Genomic DNA, 21875 nt, shown 5'->3' with positions numbered 1-21875 from the left:
TGCACGTCTCAGGTTGCTAGAAGTGGCTGCAGCTACATTGTGAATGTAGAATTGGTTATTGGCTTGGAAAAAAATATTTTAGTCAAATTACCGGTAATTAAATGTTTGAAACGGTGGATTATATACTCTACAGATTTCACTAGTGAGGCCACAACCTTTTTTTGTAATTTTTATACTACTGATTTCTGATAGAATTCTAGATAGTGCAAGGTAAAATATTAGTAAAGCCTCAAAACTTCATTGCAGGAGTTTTTGAACTTTTATCCAACTAAGACATACAGTGGTACCTCAGGTTACATATGCTTCAGGTTACATACGCTTCAAGTTACAAACTCCGCTAACCCAGAAATAGTGCTTCAGGTTAAGAACTTTGCTTCAGGATAAGAACAGAAATCGTGCTCTGGCGGCGCGGTGGCAGCAGGAGGCCCCATTAGCTAAAGTGGTGCTTCAGGATAAGAACAATTTCAGGTTAAGAATGGACCTCCGGAACCAATTAAGTACTTAACCCGAGGTACCACCGTACTCAAAATAAACGCATAAGGTCAATGGAGTTAACTCTGTTAGTTTTAGTGAGTCTGTTGGATACAACTCATTGTTTTGGTTGGATACATGTATACCTAAAAAATCAGCCTGAATGTTATACAGTAGGCCCTTAATTTACACAAGGATTATTTTCCGGGGATTGCACCTAAAGCCAACATTGTGTACAATCAAAGCCAATTGGGTTCAATGGCGGTTAGGATTGGCATACAATTTCCCCTGGAGCCCTGCCTCCTTTTCACCCTCTGTATGTGTGTGTGTATATATATATATATATATATATACTATTTTATGCCATGCGTGTAAAGCTGAATATAAAGTTAAATGTGTGCAAGCTGCTGGTTTACCGTGCTAGGGGCATGATAGGCAACCTATCAGCAGTCTTCTAAGGCAACATGATCAGCAGTCTTCTAAGTCAAGTCAGGTCCCAGCAGTGCCACACTGCTAAACAAGTGGAAAAAATTAATTTCATGGTGTGTACAAAGCAGGCCAAAGCCTGCAATTTGGCCCTGGCTTTTTAAACAGTGCTGAAGTCAATGAAATGTAGTATGATGTTGAGTTTCATATGTTTTTGTTGGTGTTCATTGCTGACATTTTCTCACAAGGTCTGCAGAAGAGCTTTTGGTATAGTGTTGATCTATATTGGATGTTGTGTTCCGAGAAATTGAATTTGTTTAAAGGCACATTTGGCCTGGTGCACTGCATGTTGTCTTTCGTCTTAATTCTGAAGCTGATGAGTGCTGAAAGTAGTCACAGTTCTGTCTGTTTGTGTCAGTTTCAAAGATTCAAATGTTGGGGGGGGGGGAATCATATGCATTTAACTCAGTGGGTATAGGTGTGCTTAAGTCAGTGACTTGATTCAATGTACATAAATTGACTTATTTATGAAATCTGTTAATTTCAGTGGGTCTCCTTTGTGTGTGACATAGTTGAATATCACCCTCCAATCCCAAATCCGCTTAATTGAAAATACATCCCCTCAAAAGCTATAATCTCTAGTTCTATGGAAGTGTGTTTAGGATCAAGATTAAGAAATTTTTACAGATTTCAGAAATGTCTGACTTTAACTAGCTTAAAGTGACCATGATAACTGGTTTGGAGTTCCTTTTAAATAATACTGCAATACCAATGCTTCCCCTTTGTCATTTTGAATATGTATATGCATATCAATAGCATATCAATATAATATCCAACAGCCTATTCTTTCCATAATTCATTTCTTTTTGCAAGTCACTCCTAGGAGTGTTGCCACTTCTCCATTTTCAGAATTGACAGCCAAAGGTTGACAGAGAACATCAAATCAGGCATATGTCAAGTTTATTTAAAATGGCAGCCATTCTGCTACAATATCAGAAGTTAAATCCTGCTGCCATTATTTTTGTTTCAAAAATATTGTAGAATATGTGATCAGAAATAGGTGTGCTATTATTTGTACTATTCAAAAATAAGAGAAAACTAGTAAAAGCTAGTTAGTTTATTCCCATTTTCCCATTATCATCAATAGGAGTATGTACTCCCTCTCAGGAAAGAAGGAAGGCCAATTTCCCAAGGAGTCAGCTGGCAGTTTAATTATTCATTTCATAAAATTTATAGACCACTTGACTGTAAAAAAAAAAAAAACAGCAACCCAAGGCAGTTTACAAAGCTGGTGAGCTGTCACACCAGACATTGTCCACTGTGCACTCCCCATTTAATCAACACCCATTGTTCATTCCTCATTCCCGGAGGCCTAACTGAATTTGAGCCACACTTTATTACCTCATTGGCTACTACGGTAGCTGGGAGAAAGTAGCCAGGCATCTGGTTGGCCACTGAGAGAACAGTTCGCTGGACTAGATGGGCCATTGGCATGATCCAACAAGCTCTTTCTTTGTTCTTATCTTTTTACATTCTTCTTGTTAATGATAATGTGATACCATAATAAAGATTAAAAATCTCAAATTACCCTTTATTGGCAAAGGTGCTCATTAGGGGCTCTGTACCAGTAAGGCAAGAATGCAGAACTGGGGAACCTTTTGGGAGTTTCATGTCAGCAGTGGGACATGGCATTGTCACACTTGCAACACAAAAGCAAGAGGTTTCTATACACAAACTCCATTCACCATCCAGGCATTATCACAGAGCGGGACCAGTGAAGGGTTTGGCGCGAGAAAGGGGCAAGGCCTAGGAAGAGTCCTGAGGGCCACATTCAGCCTCCAGCCTGAGGTTCTCCACTCTTGCTACCTCCCAGAAGAGAATATGGTCCCCCCCCCCGCCCCTGTTTGAAATTATTATCTTTGCAACTATGTTTTCCTAAAGACTAACATTTAGGAAATGTCATTTGTCTGCTTTTTATTTCTTTCCTGCAGCTTGCGCCATCCCTTCCATTGCAAGAAGACTTTGTTTTCCACTGGAAGGCGATTACCCATTACTACATAGAGACATCAGGTAAGAGGCATTTATTTGCAACTTCAGCACACAATTCTGCAGATGGGAGTACTGTTTGTAACTTAAAAGTAATGATCTGGGAAATAATAAAATTAAGCAGGGAAATAGCTGGTGGGACCTGAATGTAACACTTCACAATAACTTTCAGAACGTATTCAGTGCTGTCAACACAGAGATTGAAAGTCTTTAGATGTTGCAATTCATTCCTGTTTGCTTTGTAATGATAGTTGTTTGTAGACAGTTGCATAAGAGGGAATAGCAAACTTGCTACTGGATTATTTATACTCTTGCCACATAGTAGTATAAATTATTTCCAGATTCATTTTATAAAATTACTTCACACACGGGTTTGCTGATAAATGAAGTAGAGACCAATTAAGTTTCTTCACAACATTAAAACTTCCTCTCCCAAATAACACATTGGAAGTCTATATTGTATGTAGCTTCAGATTATCCTCAAGCATTTTGTGTCAAGAATTACATTGTTTCTGTCCTTTTTGTAAAGTTATAGTCCTGCATAGTTATATAAAATACCAAGTAGGAACTCAATTCAGGCAGGGTCATCCCCCTTAATTTGAACAAGAAAGGCAATTCCACACATTCAACTCCACACATTCAAAGTTTAGCTGAAGTAACAAATATGTTTGTGATTTTTCTCTTTCTTTTATTACATGAGAAGTCAAGAGAATTCACACAACGCACAGCCATAAATTGGAAGAATGTGGCTGGGGCCATGTGGGCCAGCGACACCCCCAACCCACTCTCTGACAATGTGCCATAGCTACCTCCCCACCCCCCAATCTTTGATCAGCATGAGAAGGGACTCTGTGTATGTACATCAGTATGGGTATAGAACAGGAGCGATAGTGCTGCGGAGCCACAACATTAACCTCCCATCACAGCATCGCTACCACTTACCAAGCAGGTTAAGGAAGCAATAAGGTCAGGCTGTGTGCAGGCACTGATAGGGAATGCCTGATTGTCTCTGCTGGTGTATCCATAACCCTGACCTCACCCATTTTGGTAAACAGAAGCCACACTGTTACTAAGAGAGTATTGTTGGTGAAGAGGATCTCCTGTTATTGGGCCAGATTCCCCTTTATATGGAATAGCTCTACATGCATACTAATGTATGTCCATAGAGCTCCATCATATTGCGGGGGGGGGGGGGGGGGCAGAAAACTGGTGTAGCCCACACAGCCACACAAGCACTCTTTGCATTCATTCAATAGGAAAAGTCAAATGAAAATGTGTTTGAGTATATGATCTTCATTGTAAGGTATTTAACTTTTATGCAGTGGCTCCCCACTTGTGGAATGCTCTCCCCAGGGAAGCTTGTCTGGTGCCTTCTTTACATATCCTTAGGTCCCGGGCAAAAACATTCCTCTTCTTCCAGACATTTGGCTAATTAAACAATCTATGGCCTTTTAAACTGGGGGGTTGGTATTGTTTTTGTTTGTTGCTATGGTATGTATTTTTGTGTTTTTATATTGTAAATGCCCTGAGATCCTCAGATGAAGGGCAGTGTAGCAATTTAATAAACAGTTGTAGTAATAATAGTAACAACAACTGAGACAGGAGACTTTATTTTAATGGAACCTTTTTCTCTAGATGACAAAGCTCCTGTGACTGATACCAACATTCCCTCTCACCTGGAGCAGATGTTGGATATTTTAGTTCAGGAAGAAAATGAGAGGGAGTCTGGGGAAACAGGACCTTGTATGGAATATCTACTACATCACAAGATCCTAGAGACTTTGTACACCTTGGGCAAGGCTGATGTAAGTATAGCTCCATTGCAGAAAGCTCAGGTCCTGTGACTGGATATAATCATGTGTACTTAGTTTGTGCGTACTGTTTCAGTAAACGAAATTTTGACTTGTCATATTTTTGCAGTACCTTTGAGAATAAAATAGTGTTGTATTACAAGTGGTGAAGAAATGCTGCTGTTGAAAGCAGAGGGCGCAAGGACATGGTGTCATGGAAAGATCCTGGCAGTTGGGCAGAATGAAAGCTATTTTGATTGAGTAGTAGCTGAACATTTTCCAAATACATTGTATCCCTCTTCACTTGAAAAAAAACAACACTCCAAGGGTTAAAACTGCCGTGGAAAGCATGCACACATAATCTTTTCAAGGTTCTCCATCTACACACACACAAACAGAAAGAGAGAGAGAGAGAAAGACACAAAAACACACACACCAGACCACACCCATTTGGGTGTGAGAGACTACTGCTAGACATAAAAGAATGGACACTTGTATATCTTTGTGTTTATTTGTGTGCTGGTTTCCCACAAAACCTAAAGCTGCTTGCAGTATATTGTATGAACAATAAGTGTAACACAAACTAAACAACTGCAAATGTTTGCTACAGATATAAAACAAGTGCATAGGATCTTAGTCTATGCTAGTTTGAAATGCTAAATTAACTGCATAATGTGCGCTATAAGGGTCAGACCTTCTTAAGACCTTCAAGTATAAGGCGGTATAGAAATAAAATAAATAGAATGAAGATATAATTGGTCTAAGTGTTGTACCAAATCTCTGTATTGTAAAATGGATGAGATATTGGATGCATTTAATGTGTTTGTTACTAAACTAATGTTTCTAGACACCTTGTTGGTTTTGTTTGCCAGTTTCCACATTATGTATATTTCATGTTTATTGTATCTCTTTTTCTAGTGTCCTCCAGGCATGAAACAGCAGGTTTTATCCTTTTATACAAAGCTGCTGGGAAGAATACAACAGCCTCTTCTCCCACACATAAATGTACACCGACCTGTGCAGGTACTAAACTCTTTTTAAAGGAACACATTTTAATGATGTCTCCCAGATTATTGGGTGTAATATTTCAGTTTTGTTGCTTTAAGATCTTAGAAAGCAAAATTCAACACTGTATCCTGATGTGGGCATTTTTATTGGGGTTTTATTTTCTTTAGTAGTACTATTAATAATAATATTCTCTTGAACAGAAATTAATCAGACTTTGTGGGGAAGTTCTGGCAACACCCACAGAAAATGAAGAAATCCAGTTTCTCTGTACAGTGTGTGCAAAGCTGAAACAAGATCCATACTTGGTTAACTTCTTCCTTGAGGTAGGTAGATCACACTGCTTGTTAACTGGGGTTTCTTTCCCACCATAAAGGGAAATGAATTAGGTATCTGTCAGGATCAGAGGGGCAGGGAATAAAGCCTTTTGATTCCTGGAAGCTACTTCTAACCTGCTACTGGCTCCTGAGCCTTCCCCATCTGTTGCTTGTATGTTTCCAAGTTCTTTTGCCATTGCCGGGGCTAGAAACTGCTTTTCAAAAGAGAGTTGAAGTTATCGGGAAGAACTTTCTGACAGTAAGAGCTGTTCAACAGACTTCCATAAGAAGTAATGAACCCACCTTCCTTGCAGATTTTTAAGCAGAGGTTGCATGACCACCTGTCATGGATGCTTTAGTTGAGATTCCTGCATTGCACGGGGATGGACTTAGACGATCCCTTCCAAAACTACAATTCTATGATTCTATGACTTGTGCCAGAAACCAGATTGTGTGTTTCTGTGGTGATATTACAGAAGCATAAAAATTGTATTTTTATATTTTGTTGGAAGCCACCCAGAGTGGCTGGGGAAACCCAGCCAGATGGGCAGGGTATAAATAAATTATTATTGTTGTTGTTGTTGTTGTTGTTTATTTACACAACAGTGCTGCATTTTTATATTTATATTTATTCTCTTCCCCTCTCCTTATTATTATTAATCTAATGAACGAAGTAATTATTCCTATGCCAAGTATATTTCTTTACACTTCTTATTTTATCAGTTAGCATTCTCTGGTGGAGGTTTGCTTTTTGTTGTTGTTACCATCTCTGGAAGATTTTATTTATCTGGAATTCTTTTCTTAATCAGAAGAGATGCTTTCTGTATTTTCCCCTCTTCCACTTAGAGAGGTGTACAGTCCCTTCCTGTTAAATTTGGCAAATGGTTGCTTGTCCTTGCTATCCCCAGTGGTCTGGGAGTGAAGTTCCTTGATGGTGGTGATCTTGACTCTGAAAATATGGAGCTTATTTCATTAAACTTTCCTATTAGGTGATACAAGACCCTGTCCTACATATTTCCAGGAGGCAGGTGAGCAGGTGGGCTTCAGAACTGCATGGACAGACCAGTGGATTTTGTCTGTTTTGCTGAGCTAGATGCAAAAACTCTTTTATTGAAATTCACTAACCCTGTAAAATGGAGAGAAAATGTGCCCTGTAGGGTTACGTGAATTAAATATCTTGTTTAAATTGAGTCTGTGGAGCTGCATGATATCATGTTAGCACCCTAGAAATCCACAGCTCTGGCACATGCTTCACCGGTGTGCTAACGCTGCATATATAGGGACTAGCATACAAACAATAGCACAATTTAAGCATCCTGCTGGCTTTATGCAATCCCTCATAGATAACACTACTTTTACATAGCCTTGTCAGGTAGGAACTAAATTTAATCCATGTGGAAACTAGGTTGGTTAGCAGAGAAGGTGTAGAGGCTGCAGGTCTTCTCTATGCATAATTAGTTGTCACACCTCCTCCTCTGCCCCCCCCCCATCTTTATATTGGGAATCATTCAATTATATTATATTACAGTATAAAATAAATTATATTCAAGAGCTGGAAGATTGTTTTCTGTGATGCATGGCATGTTGCATGTTCTTCCAGCACTTTTCAGGAATAAAAGTGAAGACTGACAGTAAAATATTTCTTAAGGCTCAGGGATAGTTGTGTACGTAATAGATAGTTATACACGCTTATTTTAATAAAGGATTGCCATTCTATTGCTTATAGATACTGTAGGATATGCATTTTCTTCATCTTTAGGGATAATTAACTGTGTGCTCATACTTCCCCCCATCTCTTATAAAGACTGATACTTTGAATCCGTATGCTCTGAAGGTCTTTCTAAACATCTGAAACTGATTTATAGGCAGGGGTGCAATTCTTCCATTTCAAGAAGAATGTGAAGTGAGGAACATGGATCCCTAGGGAATGGTGTCAAGATCTTGTTAAGATGGCAGGTGCAGATTTCCTGAGAATAACTGCTCATTCTTAGAACAGCTTTTGTTTTTCTTAGACATATGCAGCTCAGAAGCATGGTTAGATTGGAATCTGAAACTGTGTTTCCAGAACCACAGAGATAAGGTGGATTGGGGTCTTGACCTGAAAATTCACATTTTCCATTAAATGCATTTGTGTCAAAAGGTTGCCTGTATATAGTAAATGTGACATTCGTACCGAAGATTGAACAAATCAAATGGCATCCACTTACTTCAGTGGCTTGATAGAATAAGGAAAGGCCATTTTTTGCAAACTTATTGAACTGACTAATACAGAAGTTGGTGTAAAAGGCAAATGTTAAATAATGGCTCCAGCTAGTGGGTTGACTGAGGTTCCTTTTTTATAATTTCTGTAAAGTCTGGTATGTAGGATTTGTGCAGCATGGTTGTTAAAGTAGTCATGTGCTTGTCCAACTCTTGAGCATTAAGAGTAATATATCATCTGCAAACATGTCATCTGCCAATGGTCCTAGTATTATGAATGAGATGTGTTTTATCTAGAAACCAAGAAACAGAAGAAGTAAGCCATGGTGGATAAATAGTCATTTTTTGCAAGAAAAAAATAATTCAAAGATAGAGCGTAATAAATCAAAAGATAATGTCCGATGAAATTCATCCCAAGATATATAATGACAGTTTACAGGGTTACTTAAATTTTGTCAAAAGCCCGTTTAAATGCAGAACTTCAGCATCTAGATGAGATCTACAATGACCATTAAGATTTTGAAGCTTCCCAGTGCTGGCTGAGGTAAATGACTTCTCAGAAATTCAAATTCCGTTTTCAAACCCTGAGAGTCTTGGGGACAACCTTCACATATACATGTTTTAGTGATAAAGAAGTTGAGCTGCTCTAATCAGTTTCTTTGATGAGACAGCACTCCAGCTATCTGTTTCTTTTTCTGTTTTGTTTTTAGTTTGTTTTGTTTAACCCTCCTTGTGTTTGTGCCTGCTTTATTTGGAAGCCTTGTATTTTGCTGTGTTTTCAGCTTCAGTGCAGGCGCCATTTTTATCTTTGTAATTCTCTTTCTGGATGTAACCCTCTTCAGAGCAAGCTAAAGGGGCTGGCTTCAAAAGGCACAGCAAGCTTAATTACAGCAGACATGCTAAAAGGCCAAGATTCCGTGGTGACAGATACAGGACAGTCTGTTCAGCCTGAAGAGACATCAAGTGGAGCGGATCAAGCAGAGAGCACAAATGACCTTCCTCAGCAGGCAGATGACCTGTCCACAAGTCTAGATGAATTAAACGTCCCTTTGTCCCCTGAGGCTTTGGCTTCCCATCCACATGGGGACTATAATTTGGTGGATTCTCTACTCAATCTCACCAAAAGCCCGGTGAGTGACTGGCAGAATTGTTTTTGATTTCAAGTGGGCATTGGGGGGAAGGGGGGAGGCTGAAGGCTTTTTATTGATTAATCAGAAAGAATGGAAGGAATTATCAGCTGAGAGAGGCACTGAAGGCCTCTAAAAACACCATCAGTGTCCCCAAACACACATTTTTAATTCAGTGACTATACTTAAAATATCATTATGGTAAATGTGGTGGGTATGGTTTTCTACTCTTCTAGCACATACATAATAAATGTTGCTTGGTGTGAAATCATCTGGTTTTGGAAAAATACTTCCCTGCCAGTTGTAAAATGTAATGCTCCCCCCTCCCCACTGCCCTGCTAAGCATCCCAAACTGGTAAGATGAGGACAGAACCTTGTATTGCAGGCTTCAAATGTTCAGGAAAACATTAGTATCACCAAAATTGTGAGGTGAGCTTTTATTTTTATTTAGTATACCTTTTGTATGTCCTGTAGTCCTGTGAGCTGATCTTCTACAGAAACTGATGTTCGTCACCATGGTTTATTTGGGGATTGTTTCATTGGGTCGCTGAACTGTTGTCACTTTTCCTCCTTACTGTTATAATGCTTGCAGATTTATTTTTAACTGTCGCTCACAGGCTGTTAATAACTTGGTCATGGTCATGCCAAAAGTTGCTTAGTCTTGTTCTAAATAGTGTCTACTGAAATAAAGCAAACATATTGTTTTCGAAAGGGCCTTAGTGGAGATAAAGAAACTACAGCGATAAAACAACTTTGTCAATTCATTAGGGTATATTATTATATATCTGTAGTAATAGCCATGTGAACCCTAATATTCTTCCTCTCCTATTTGAACTTGAAACTTACTGTATTCTGTCTTCTCTTATGTGACAGGATGGCCGGATAGCTGTGAAAGCTTGTGAAGGCCTCATGCTCCTAGTGAGTTTGCCGGAACCAGCAGCCGCCAAATGCTTAGCAGAGAGTACATGCTTGTGTGAACTGTTGACAGACAGGTTGGCCTCTCTCTACAAAGCCCTCCCTCAGTCGATGGATCCTTTAGATATTGAAACAGTGGAAGGAGTTAACTGGGGGTAAGAATATTGTCTCAATGGACCTTGAGCTACAGTTTATGCCTTGTGTATGTTAAAAAAAGCATTTCTAAAAAATACATTTATAGCACAACTTGTGCTTGAGGTGGCTCTCCAAAGAAGTAAAAACTTCAAAGCACCAAACTACAAGCGATATCTAAATGCTTAGGTTAGTCATGGAACTTCTAGTTATGCTGTGATGAAAACCAATAAATACTGAGCATATATATGCTTTTCTCACCCCTTCTTGTACTTCAGCTTGGATTCCTACAGCCATAAAGAAGATGCATCTGCTTTTCCAGGAAAAAGAGCCCTGATTTCATTTCTATCCTGGTTTGATTACTGTGATCAGCTCATTAAGGAAGCTCACAAGGTTTGAGATGCCTACTTTAACCCTTTTCTATGTACAATCCAAAACAAGTTTAGAATATATTATTAATTTTCCTAAATTGGAAAGGGAGTATCACTGTGCCCTCTTATTTCAGACAACAGCTGTTGCCATGGCAAGCTCGGTGCGAGAACGTTTTTTTGTTGGCGTAATGGAACCCCAACTAATGCAAACGTGAGTAAGGCATTTGTTGGAAAGAGAGAGAGGTCTCCCCTATTTTTTATATGTACATAAAGAAGGAACCTATGTCACTTCCTTTAAAAATCCTTCTTGTGCTCAGTTCAGAGATGGGGATTCTCACGTCAACGGCCCTGTTGCATCGTATGGTTCGCCAAGTCACTTCAGATGCTTTAGTACATGAAATGGTCTGCTTTATCCTTGGGGAGCGAAGGGAGCCAGAAAAACTGACAGACATCAACAGGCACCCATTGCGACATCGCTTAATTGAACACTGTGATCACATTTCAGATGAGGTAAGATATTATAATACCGCATAAGTACAGGGGTGACTGCCAACATGCTATGACCAATGTCATTGCATTTGTAAACAACTTACTAATGAGTGGATCTTTCAAGTGTTAGACAGTGGTTTGGGGGGGGGTTGAAGCTGTTTGAGTAGCTCATCTTCAGAGATCTGATATCAATGAACAAAATGTGTTGAAACCTACTGGGAGCTACTTCAGGGTCCATCTTCCACTGCTGCTTCCTCTAGGTTCTTCCATTCCCAATGAACTGGAAAATGCATTTTGAGATGCACTAAATAGTGCTGAAAAATCTGAAATAGTGCTGAAATATCTGAAAGTCCTGAGTTCAGAGTCTACTTCAACCATGAACTCTTGGGAAGAAAGGGGAGCTTTGTAATGTGGGGAGGGAGTTGCTACTTACCTGAGTCCAGGTGACAACATGTGCTCTTGAGGCTAATGCACTGGGGGTGGGAATGGCTCAGGACACTGTGAGGCCAGGTACTTCTCCCATTCTAGTACTTAGTTGGGTGAGCCACTACAGTTTGTTATGGTCCCTGTCTCATCTGCCAAGGTTGAGACTTAAAAAATGAGTTGACTGGGAAGGGGAAGAACGGCCTGCCAGCAATTCCAGAAGGCTGCATCTAGGGAGCAGGCAGACCAACCTGAGGCCTGTACTGGTTGAAAGATTAGAGGCAGGCAAGGAAAGGATAGTTACGGGTTTGCTGTAACTAGCACTTCCTTTCTGTTTCCACAGTGTGGAGATGCTTTGGTCCTGGTCTCCATAACTAGAGTGAGGACATTACAAAGTTGGATAGACTCCAAAACCATAAGTCCTTACAGCAAATCAGTCTCTCATTATCTTATGCAGTTGCTGTGAGAAGGAATGTATTGTCAAGTACTATAGCAATAATATGTTATGGGGGCAGGGGCTTTATTTAAACTGTGCGCTTTGCACACTTCATGGGTGTAGGGCTTCAGAGTATTTCATTAGCACATCTATTTGAATAATGAAAAGTACTTCTCATGTGAAACCTCTGTCTGCCCCAAACCGTAAATAATAGCTCTCTGACAAACCAGAGCAATTGCAATAGGTAAGGGCCATACGCATAGTTTGGGTTGATTCTTTTGTCTGTTACTCCGTTGGTTACCAGCAGTTTATAGCACTGAGAAAGTATGTGTGTGGGAAAACATTTATTATTCATTAAAGAAATGGAATACTTTTTAATAGGTGCAACACCATAATAACATACTCTCTGCTTTGTGGGAACCTGTTTTTATGTCTTTTTTATATATTGCAGATCAGCATAATGACACTCAGAATGTTTGAGCACCTTTTGCAAAAACCTGATGAGCACATTCTTTATAACTTGGTTCTTAGAAATTTAGAGGAGAGGAACTATACGGAATATAAACCACCCTGTCAAGAAGATAAAGATGTGGTGGAGAATGGCCAAATAGCAGGAGCTGTGTATGTTCTTTTCTGTGCCCCACATTTCTTCCTCTGTGTCATTGGAGAGTTCTGCAGTAGCTGAAATGTCTTTCAGCTGTTGTTATCAAATCAAAGATTACATTTTAGGCCAGAGGGTGTGTGTATTTTAGTATACTGACATAATGTTGAATCTAGAAATAAAGTTACGGTGTTAGGCTTTATACTGTGTATAGAACTGTTACATAACCCAGCATGTTAACAGTCTGCTGCTGTTTCACTTCTCACCCATCCATGCATCTCAAGTTGCAATCCTAAATACACTTTCTAGAGTGCAAGCCCTATTGAATACAGTGGGACCTGCTTCTGAGTAAACAAGTGGAGTTTAACTTGTGGTAGTTGGCTTAAGGGGTCTATGGAGTAATTCCTTCATTTTTGCATGTGTTCAACACAAGAGTGTAAGGAGCTGCTTTGTATCAAGTCCATCTAGCTCTCTATTATTTACACTGAAAATGACAGTGGCTCTCCAGAGCTTTAGACAAGACTTAAACACAAATTAGGCTATCCTCCCTTTTTGACTGATCAGCTTGATGTCTTGATTAAGGATATGTAAGCCCATTTGTCTTTGAAATTTGGGTAAGATTCAAAGCATTTGTTGATTCACTTGTGTGGCTTTAGAACACCCAGAACTTGAATGTTGCCTTGGCTGCTGCAATATTATTTAACAATACAACAGAAATTCATAAGCCCCTTTCATAAAATTAGAATATATGTTTCCTTGTTTCATTTATCTATGCATTCTCAGTGAACACTAGTTCATGTTAATGTTCTCTAGTTCCATGTCACGCCATTATTTCAGTAAATAAAAGTTGTTTAAAATAAAAAAAGACACGATCCAAGGAAGTGTGAAACTAGTTCTGCATGCCCATGGGGCTTTGGGTTTCAGTTTCTAAAAAAGCAGTCCTTAAGCCATATTGCTAGTTATTTTTTGAGACATGCTTTAATGACAGTTTGTGATTTGACATTAGATCAGTTGAAAGGGAAACAAGGCAAAAATCCTATTTGATGCATGCAAGCCTAAAGCAGCTCTTTGGATCCTAGACATAGATTCAGAAAATGACTAAATTTCAGTGCTTTTAGAGAGTAAAACAAAAAATGTTTCTCTCCCCTTTTTTGCTGCAAATTCACAGAGATCTAGAAGAAGATCCGTTATTTACGGATATTTCTCCTGATACCATGTTGTCAAACCAAGAGTGGCTCACTGCTTCTCCACCTGCCAGCCCAGATCATCCAAAAAATGATGGGAAGACGGAAGTTCATAAAATTGTAAATAGGTAAGCTGAACCTATTAATTTTTTGTAATAGGTAAAGGTAAAGGTACCCCTGCCCGTACGGGCCAGTCTTGACAGACTCTGGGGTTGTGCGCCGATCTCACTCAAGAGGCCAGGGGCCAGCGCTGTCCGGAGACACTTCCGGGTCACGTGGCCAGCGTGACATCGCTGCTCTGGTGAGCCAGAGCCGCACACGGAAACGCCGTTTACCTTCCCGCTGGTAAGCGGTCCCTATTTATCTACTTGCACCCGGAGGTGCTTTCGAACTGCTAGGTTGGCAGGCGCTGGGACCGAGCAGCGGGAGCGCACCCCGCCGCAGGGATTCGAACCGCCGACCTTTCGATCGGCAAGTCCTAGGCGCTGAGGCTTTAACCCACAGCGCCACCTGCGTCTAATTTTACTATTAATTCATCTTTGTACTGGTTATGCTGTGACACCACCCATTTAGCAAGACGAGTTGTAAGGTTGATGGAATGACCTCACTATACACTTTGATCCCATCTGGCATGGGACTTATATTTCAGGGATAGCATGTATGTGCAAAAATGCATATATTTGAACTACCCCCTTGGAGCCATCCCCGCGTGAGCATCTTTAGCTTTCTGGAGCAGAACACCGAGCCGACTCTCTGACTTGTTTACTGTGCTCTAGGATGCTCTTGTGAGATCTTGTGGGGCTGTCCAAGTTTCACAAGAGAATCCCAGAGCCCAGTAAGCAAGGTGGAGAGCTTAAAAGCACTCTCCATGCCCAGAAAACCATGAAGCAAATAGAACTTTTAAGCTCTCTGCCTTCCAGGGTTTTAATTCAACTGGTTGGCTTGAAATCGCCAAAGTTAAATGTGTGCAAGAGGAGATTGTACTGTACTATGCTAGTTGATATATAGCATTTTAGTTTCCCAGGAGTTCAAACAGGAATGTAAAAAGGTGAGCAGATTAGTGATCACCATCCTTCTCTGATGAAGATTGAGACCAACGTCTTGTATGGCAGAGACACTGCCACTATTGTGGTGTGTGAAAGAGGGAGAGAGAGAATGGGGGGTGAGGAAGTGAGAAGGTTGGGAAGGTAGAGCAAGTGCAAATGAACAGGCTAAATGGAAAGTTATGATTCTGTTCCACCTGAAATGTTTGACCTTGTGCTCCTAACCTTATTTCATACATTCAAAAATAGTTCTTCAGTCTCAGTATCTTAGCTTAATGAAGAAATAACTGTTGAGTTGTCATCGACCGCATCATGAAATTTTATAAAACTATGTGTGAGATGGGTGCCAAAGAAAATATCTCAGTAGTGCATGTGAAACTATAAACTAAAGAGCTCGGAGAGAAACACTCAAGAGAAGAGAAATGTCATTAGATGATGTTCCTTTCCTACAGTGTCCAGTAAGGAAAATCATCTCAAGGTTCTTTTGAGTTGTGTATATACATAGGTTTTGTTGCAAAAAAGATCACACTATTGTGTTATGTGCAAAGCCAAAAGCAAGTTAGACTAAGAGAGTTGCTGCTTCTCTCCCCGCCCCACCCACCATCCCCGATCAAGACCTGCTCTTCTCCAGGCAGGTAAATTCCTGCTCTGTTTACTCAGGCACAGTATTCATTAGACTTCGCAAATATTGGAACAACTATTAATTATGTTATGCAGAATTTTCAGATAGGAGACCTAAATTAGATATTAAGGCAGGATTTCTACATATCTTAGTAATTAACTTATGTAAACCAGAGTAAACAGTGAAATTTTCAAACAAAGGTGAAAATAGGCAAAAACGTTAAGAATTTTAAATCACGCAATACTTTTTTTTTTTACAGTGACTTAGTAGAAGGGTTAAAATTAGGCTATTAGCTATTGTTGAGTGGATGAAATGCTAAATAATGATTTACAGTGCACAATTTTTTGTTGTTGTTTATTTGTTATTTTATATATGCACTTTGGGGCCCTAAAATGTTTCCCCAAAATGACTTTATATTTATTATCATTTTTTGGATTTCTTATCCACCCTTCTCCATAAGGTCTCAAAGCGGGTTGCAGGGTCAGAAAGAGCTGCACATTGTTGGAGGTGGGGCTACTAGACTGCCATTGCCACCCTTTCTACACACTCTTTCACACGAGTAATACATGAAGGGAACTAGTATCTTGTAACTTTTCCCTGTTTGATTGAAGAACAGAAACGATGAGCGTGGCTGAAAACAAAATGAAAATAAGCTATATTTAGTGTAGCACTCCACTTGTTAGATGGAATAGCAAGAAATGCAATAAGCACTCTATATTTTACTCATTGTTTCTAAAGTTATGATAAAATGAGAATTGTTTTTACCCCATACTGCAGGGGTTGGCAAACTAAGATCCGTGGGCTGGATGTGGCCCACTGGGCTCGTTAATCCGGCCTGCAAACCTTGCAGATCCTGCCACCCGCTCAGTCAGTCCCCGCGCTAAACCAGCATGGCGCGGAGGCCTCACCGCATGGGGACTGACTTCTGCGATGCTGGTGCGGCTTTGGAAGCTCCTGCAGCCAATCCGAAGCCCTGGACGCCTCTGGGTGGGGGTGACACTGGAGTGGCTTCAGATTGGCCACAGGAAGCTCCTGCAGCCAATCCGAAGCCACGGACACCTCTGGGCGATGCCCCTTCCTTCCCACTGAGGCGGCTGCGTATTGCAAAGAGCTGAGTGGGAGGAAGCGGCAGCAGTGGGGAGGCTGCCTCTGCCACCCAGGCCAGCGGCATGGGCTCTGCGCCCCGTGGACCCCTGGCCAAAGCAGAGGCCGACAATGCTGCCAAAGATGAGGTGCTGGCGGCAGCTGCAGCGTGAGTGGTGGCAGGGTGGGTCCTTTTGGGGGGGTTGCTTTCAGGAGAGGGTGGGTCCAGCCCCCCACAAGGTCTGAGGGACAATGGACCAACTCCCTCCGGAAAAAGTTTGTTGATGCCTGCCATATTGTGTCCTGCTACTGTGCTATCTGAAATATGCTGGAGTCATTAACAAGGCAGGGTTCTCTTGCTGTGAAAAATTTCAGTAGCCAGATTGACAGAAATGCCTCCACTGATTTTTTCATCTGTCTTCATTGTACAGAAGTCCACATAGCCGCTTATGTCAAGCAAGGGCTTAACAATGTTTGACATATCTATTGCTGCCATGATGAAGGAACAAATTTATATTGACTTGCTTTTTGTTTCCCGCTTTACTTGTTTTTGTTTTCAGTTTTCTCTGTCTTGTACCAGATGAAGCCAAATCTTCCTACCATGTGGAGGGCACAGGGTATGATACCTACCTCAGAGATGCCCATAGACAAGTAAGTGACAGAAGGAAAATGCCATTTGGTGGCTGATGCAGTTGCAGATGAGGCAGCGCCATTTTACAGATAGACAGATAATAATAACACGTTATCACCCATCTGCTGAAATATAATACTCTCACTCAAGTGCCTCTGTATAAGAGAACACAAATGTAGCTCAGCTTCTCTGTTGTGTTCAGGTGCTTAGCAACAGAACATCCTGTCTCTCATCATGCTTTCACTCCATCATATTCTAAAACATTCAGGCTCATTTCAACAGTCCTTTGGTCTGCTGAAAGTTCATTGAAATTTAAAATGGGAAACCAAGTATTGGCCATATATCATTCTCCAGTAAAGGTAAAAGGTAAAGGGACCCCTGACCGTTAGGTCCAGTCGCGGACGACTCGGGTTGCGGAACTCATCTAGCTTTATTGGCCGAGGGAGCCGGGGTACAGCTTCCGGGTCATGTGGCCAGCTTGACTAAGCCGCCTCTGGCGAACCAGAGCAGCACACGGAAACGCCATTTACCTTCCCACTGGAGCGGTACCTATTTATCTACTTGCACTTTGATGTGCTTTCAAACTGCTAGGTTGGCAGGAGCAGGGACTGAGCAACGGGAGCTCACCCCGTCACGGGGATTTGAACCACCGACCTTCTGATCGGCAAGCCCTAGGCCATGGGTAAGCAAACTAAGGCCCAGGAGTCAGAGCCAGCCCAATTGCCTTCTAAATCCAGCCCGTGGATGGTACAGGAATCAGCATGTTTTTATATGAGTAGAATGTGTGCTTTTATTTAAAATGCATCTGGGTTATTTGTGGGGCATAGGAATTCATCCCCCCCCCCAAAAAAAATATAGTCTGGCCCCCCACATGGTCTGAGGGACAGTGAACCGGCTCCCTGCTGAAAAAGTTTGCTGACCCCTGCCCTAGGCTCTGTGGTTTAACCCACAGCGCCACCCGCTGTTGGTTATGTTGATCTTTCTTTACCTATGCAGCACTGTGAACTATATAATAACACCAACCTGTTTTGCGGGGACTGGGATGCGGTAACAAGTGGCAGAACAGAAATGTCTTTTTTATAAATAATAGTAATCAAGCCTATATTGTGTTCCATGTATGAGAGTCCTAACTTTGCTTTCCAAGTGATGTGTTGTGGTGTATTATTTTGGAGGGCATTGCGTTTTTATATTGCTGCTGTCTAAAAACATAGAGATATTTTGAAGGATTGTAATCTTTCTGACAGTGCATTCAGCCATGTCTGCTAAAAGGGGGAATGTGTGTGGGATAATTCACAGGAAATAACTGTGTGTTGCATAGTTATTACAGTGGTGCAAATGGGATGTACATGGTGCAGTAATATTTTTATTTCAGTTAAGATAATCATACAAATTGGACACCTTTTTCTCTAAATTGCCTTTATATTTATCTGTAGTCTGTTGTAGCAAGGTCTTTGACAGAGGCAAGTTGCTGTGGAATAGCTATACGAGTTAACACAGCTGTGATTTTAGAGATAAAAGCTTAGTGCAAGTAATGTGCAGCCTCAGGCATGCAGTTTTGTAGTGGATTATAGTGCTGAGAAACAGGAACTTTACTGTTCCTATTTAGAAACCTCAAACACATTTCACTTTCAAAAGGTATAGGTCTCCTTGGTCTGAAGACAAACAGAGCTTAATTGTAACCTTGTAAATAACATGCAAGTGCTCTGAGTAAATGTAATGGGATGGTTAAGGGAGCTGAAAAAGACACGCAGTCACATAATATTCAGAAGGTTATACTCCCAGAAACAAGTGTAATATGTGCCCAGTCAGACATAAAGTATTTCATTTTTATTCTGAGTTTGACTTTTTTGTCCTTCCAAATACCTGATGGAAAAATATAAGGCAGATAAGGGAAGATGGACGAGCCATGAGCCTTTAGTATGCTAAACCTGAGTGGACAAAAGTATATGTTGCTTCTTTGGTAGTGTCTATTTAAATGAAAGAAGAAACTGAGTACCATCAGAATTGACTCAGATGCCAGTGGTCCCAGTATTTTCACACCTGCCCTGGCCATCTAAATGGCTGTCACATGGAAGATGTAGCAAGCTGAACCAGTGGTTACAAGAAAATGGATTCTGACTAAATACATGTATCAGGAAGAACTTTGACAGGAAGCAGTTTGACAGGGGAATGGACTCCCTTGGAAGGTGGTGGAAGCAGAGGTTGGATGGCCATCTGCCATGGATGTTTTAGTTGAAATTTCTGCATTGCAGGGGGTTGGATTTTGGAGCTCCCAACTCTACAATTCTATAATGAAGCATAGTATTTCTACATGAAAAATGCTTCTGAATAAAATGCTACTTGGGATGGGATACTGCAAATCTCTGTGAAAGGCAAAGCATTTAAAAGCATGTAACTTTGCCAGTGTACGTTGTAATAAATATCCATTAAAATTGGACCTCTTCTTTAGTTCACAAAGGAGTCAGCCATTTGTTTTCTGCTTTCTCTAGTTCCGTGATTATTGCGCCATATGCTTACGATGGGAATGGCCGGGCTCTCCCACGCCCTTGGAAAAGTGCAATTTAGAAGCCCCATTCTTCGAAGGATTTTTCCTAAAAGTTCTGTTTGATAGAATGGGCAGAATTCTCGATCAGGTAAGTCTGCAGCTCTAGATCCTTTTGTTTCTGACCTGGATGGTTTTCACAGAGATGTCCATATCATGGAAATCTGGGAGTATGAAGGTAAACAGTATTCTGGGTGGCTGTTAGCCTATTGCAGAGGTAGCCAACACGGTACCTTCCAAATGCTCATACAATGGGCCATGCTGGCCAGAGATGATGGGAGTTATAACCCAAAACATCTGGGCAGCACCAAGTTGGCTACCCTGGGGAAGGAAGCGAGCTGCTTGCCTCTTCTGTCTTTTCATCCTATACTCTAAAGGGCACTCTAAATAGTAAAATAAAGAATTAAAAATACTTTCTAAAAAAAATAACCAAATGAATATGATGTGCTCCTCTGAACATTGTTTATCACAATAAAATGAGCAAATGTTTATGCCTTCGCCATCTGACTTCTAAAGCCGCTTCTGGTGTTCCATTTTTTTGTTGCCGATTATAAACTGGCCACAGAAGAAACTCTTTGTAATATAAGCAAGAGGCCCATGAGCAGTAAAGAAGGTGGCTTTGCAGGTGTCATGAGTACATTTCATGTATGTTTTTACAAACAGCAATGTGCAGTGGCTTTCAGGTATACATGATTATGAGAAAATAGATACATTCTTAACATACCTGATCATGCATTCCCTTCCAGCTACTGTTCATCCAGTACTGGAACATGGCTGGCATGGAAAAAGGCTTGCAGGAGTGGGATGGGGGTGGGGGTGGAGGCAGGGTGACCACCACCCTCTGCTCGAACACACCTTTTGTTTCTGATGTCACATACTTCAGCTACTGCTTTACACATTTGCAGCAGTCCCATAAACTTTGTGTTAGATCATGTGCTTTCTATGCAGCCTCTGTTATGGGAACACTTCCTAGAGCTAAACCATTTCCAGCAAAAACAAAGTCTAAGAAACGGTCAGGGAGCACATGGGTGGAGCCTATGTGTTGCCTACAGAAGATGGCAAGCTCAGTCTGGCTTCTTTAGTAAAAAAAAGTTGTGGTAGTTGACAGGGAAGACCTCTGCTTGAAATGCAAGATTGCTGCTCTGAATCAAAGTAAACGCTGGACTAGAGGGACATATAGTTTGACCAGGCATAAGGCAGTTTCTTGGGTACCTGTGTTGTCCTCTGCTTAAAGAAATGGGTCTGCTCTAGGACACGTGGTCTGACTTCCACCAGACCACTCTTGTGGCATAAAGATTTCAACCTGAAGCCAGCTTCTGTCTGATTCTTTCATATCTTCACCAGGAAAATGTAACATTGAAGTAGCTTCCATTAAACACCCATTCTACACATGCCTCATTAAAAATGAATATTGGATTTGAGGCTTAAATTCTGAGTCTCAACAGCTTTATGAAAACTAATCTTCATACATATGAAAATCTGATCTAGGTGATGAGACCCTAATAGTAAAGAGGAAAAGAAGGAAAAAAGTCCTTACCTAAAGATTGTCAGGGGAACAAGTATCTAGTAGTATTGCAAAGAAAAAAGGCTATGGGTTATTGTGGTAGGGTGTCAATTTGATATAGTACCTGTCAGAATGACAAAATTTCCGGATCAGTCAAGCATGCTGCTGTTCTCTCTCCTGTGTCAAGGGCAATAGCTGATGCACAGAGAATTAAAATATGCAGTAGGATGGGGAAATTGCTAAACCCCTCACCTACTAAAAAATTGTTGAGCCAAAATGATTTTCCCTCCTGTAGGGATAAATTGCTTGAAAATGCTAATGTAAGCCAGGAATAGAAGACTTTTGATGTAGTCAACTCAAATTAAAAATGGCAAAACTTGATGCCCTTAGTTGGCTTAACAATTATGCCACATAACAGACCTCGATACAATTGAATATCATTTATCTGGCATAGAATCCTGATTTTTCTGCAGGCTTTCTTAATGCTACATGGCATGTTTATATGGCATAGGCGACTT

General features: G+C 40.8%; 1 protein-coding gene and 1 long non-coding RNA gene across 5 annotated transcripts in view; one reads left to right on the top strand and one right to left on the bottom strand.

Moving 5' to 3' along the window:
• Nucleotides 1-21875, top strand: part of FHIP2A (FHF complex subunit HOOK interacting protein 2A) — a 32792-nt gene that overhangs the window by 3243 nt on the left and 7674 nt on the right. For 2 of the 4 annotated variants that reach the window (XM_083741271.1, XM_083741272.1), the window contains exons 2-15: nt 2889-2967; nt 4579-4748; nt 5652-5756; nt 5942-6064; nt 7045-7083; nt 9097-9384; nt 10255-10451; nt 10707-10821; nt 10934-11010; nt 11117-11309; nt 12599-12768; nt 13917-14060; nt 17241-17331; nt 19801-19944. In XM_083741271.1, coding sequence (XP_083597397.1) covers nt 2889-2967; nt 4579-4748; nt 5652-5756; nt 5942-6064; nt 7045-7083; nt 9097-9384; nt 10255-10451; nt 10707-10821; nt 10934-11010; nt 11117-11309; nt 12599-12768; nt 13917-14060; nt 17241-17331; nt 19801-19944 — 1935 coding nt within the window. The remainder of the gene's footprint in view (nt 1-2888; nt 2968-4578; nt 4749-5651; nt 5757-5941; nt 6065-7044; nt 7084-9096; nt 9385-10254; nt 10452-10706; nt 10822-10933; nt 11011-11116; nt 11310-12598; nt 12769-13916; nt 14061-17240; nt 17332-19800; nt 19945-21875) is intronic. The other 2 variants (XM_083741273.1, XM_083741274.1) reach the window with 1 other exon arrangement.
• Nucleotides 15930-19794, bottom strand: LOC310845809. The gene is made up of 2 exons (XR_014564951.1): nt 17311-19794; nt 15930-16228 (listed from the first exon to the last, which is right to left on the bottom strand). It is a non-coding gene; the product is annotated as an uncharacterized lncRNA (long non-coding RNA).

Source organism: Podarcis gaigeae (genome assembly GCF_964106915.1).
Source record: "Podarcis gaigeae genome assembly, chromosome: 5".
Classification (NCBI taxonomy): domain Eukaryota; kingdom Metazoa; phylum Chordata; class Lepidosauria; order Squamata; family Lacertidae; genus Podarcis; species Podarcis gaigeae.
Note: the sequence above shows the minus strand (reverse complement) of the source record. Positions and strands in the feature narration are given on the sequence as shown.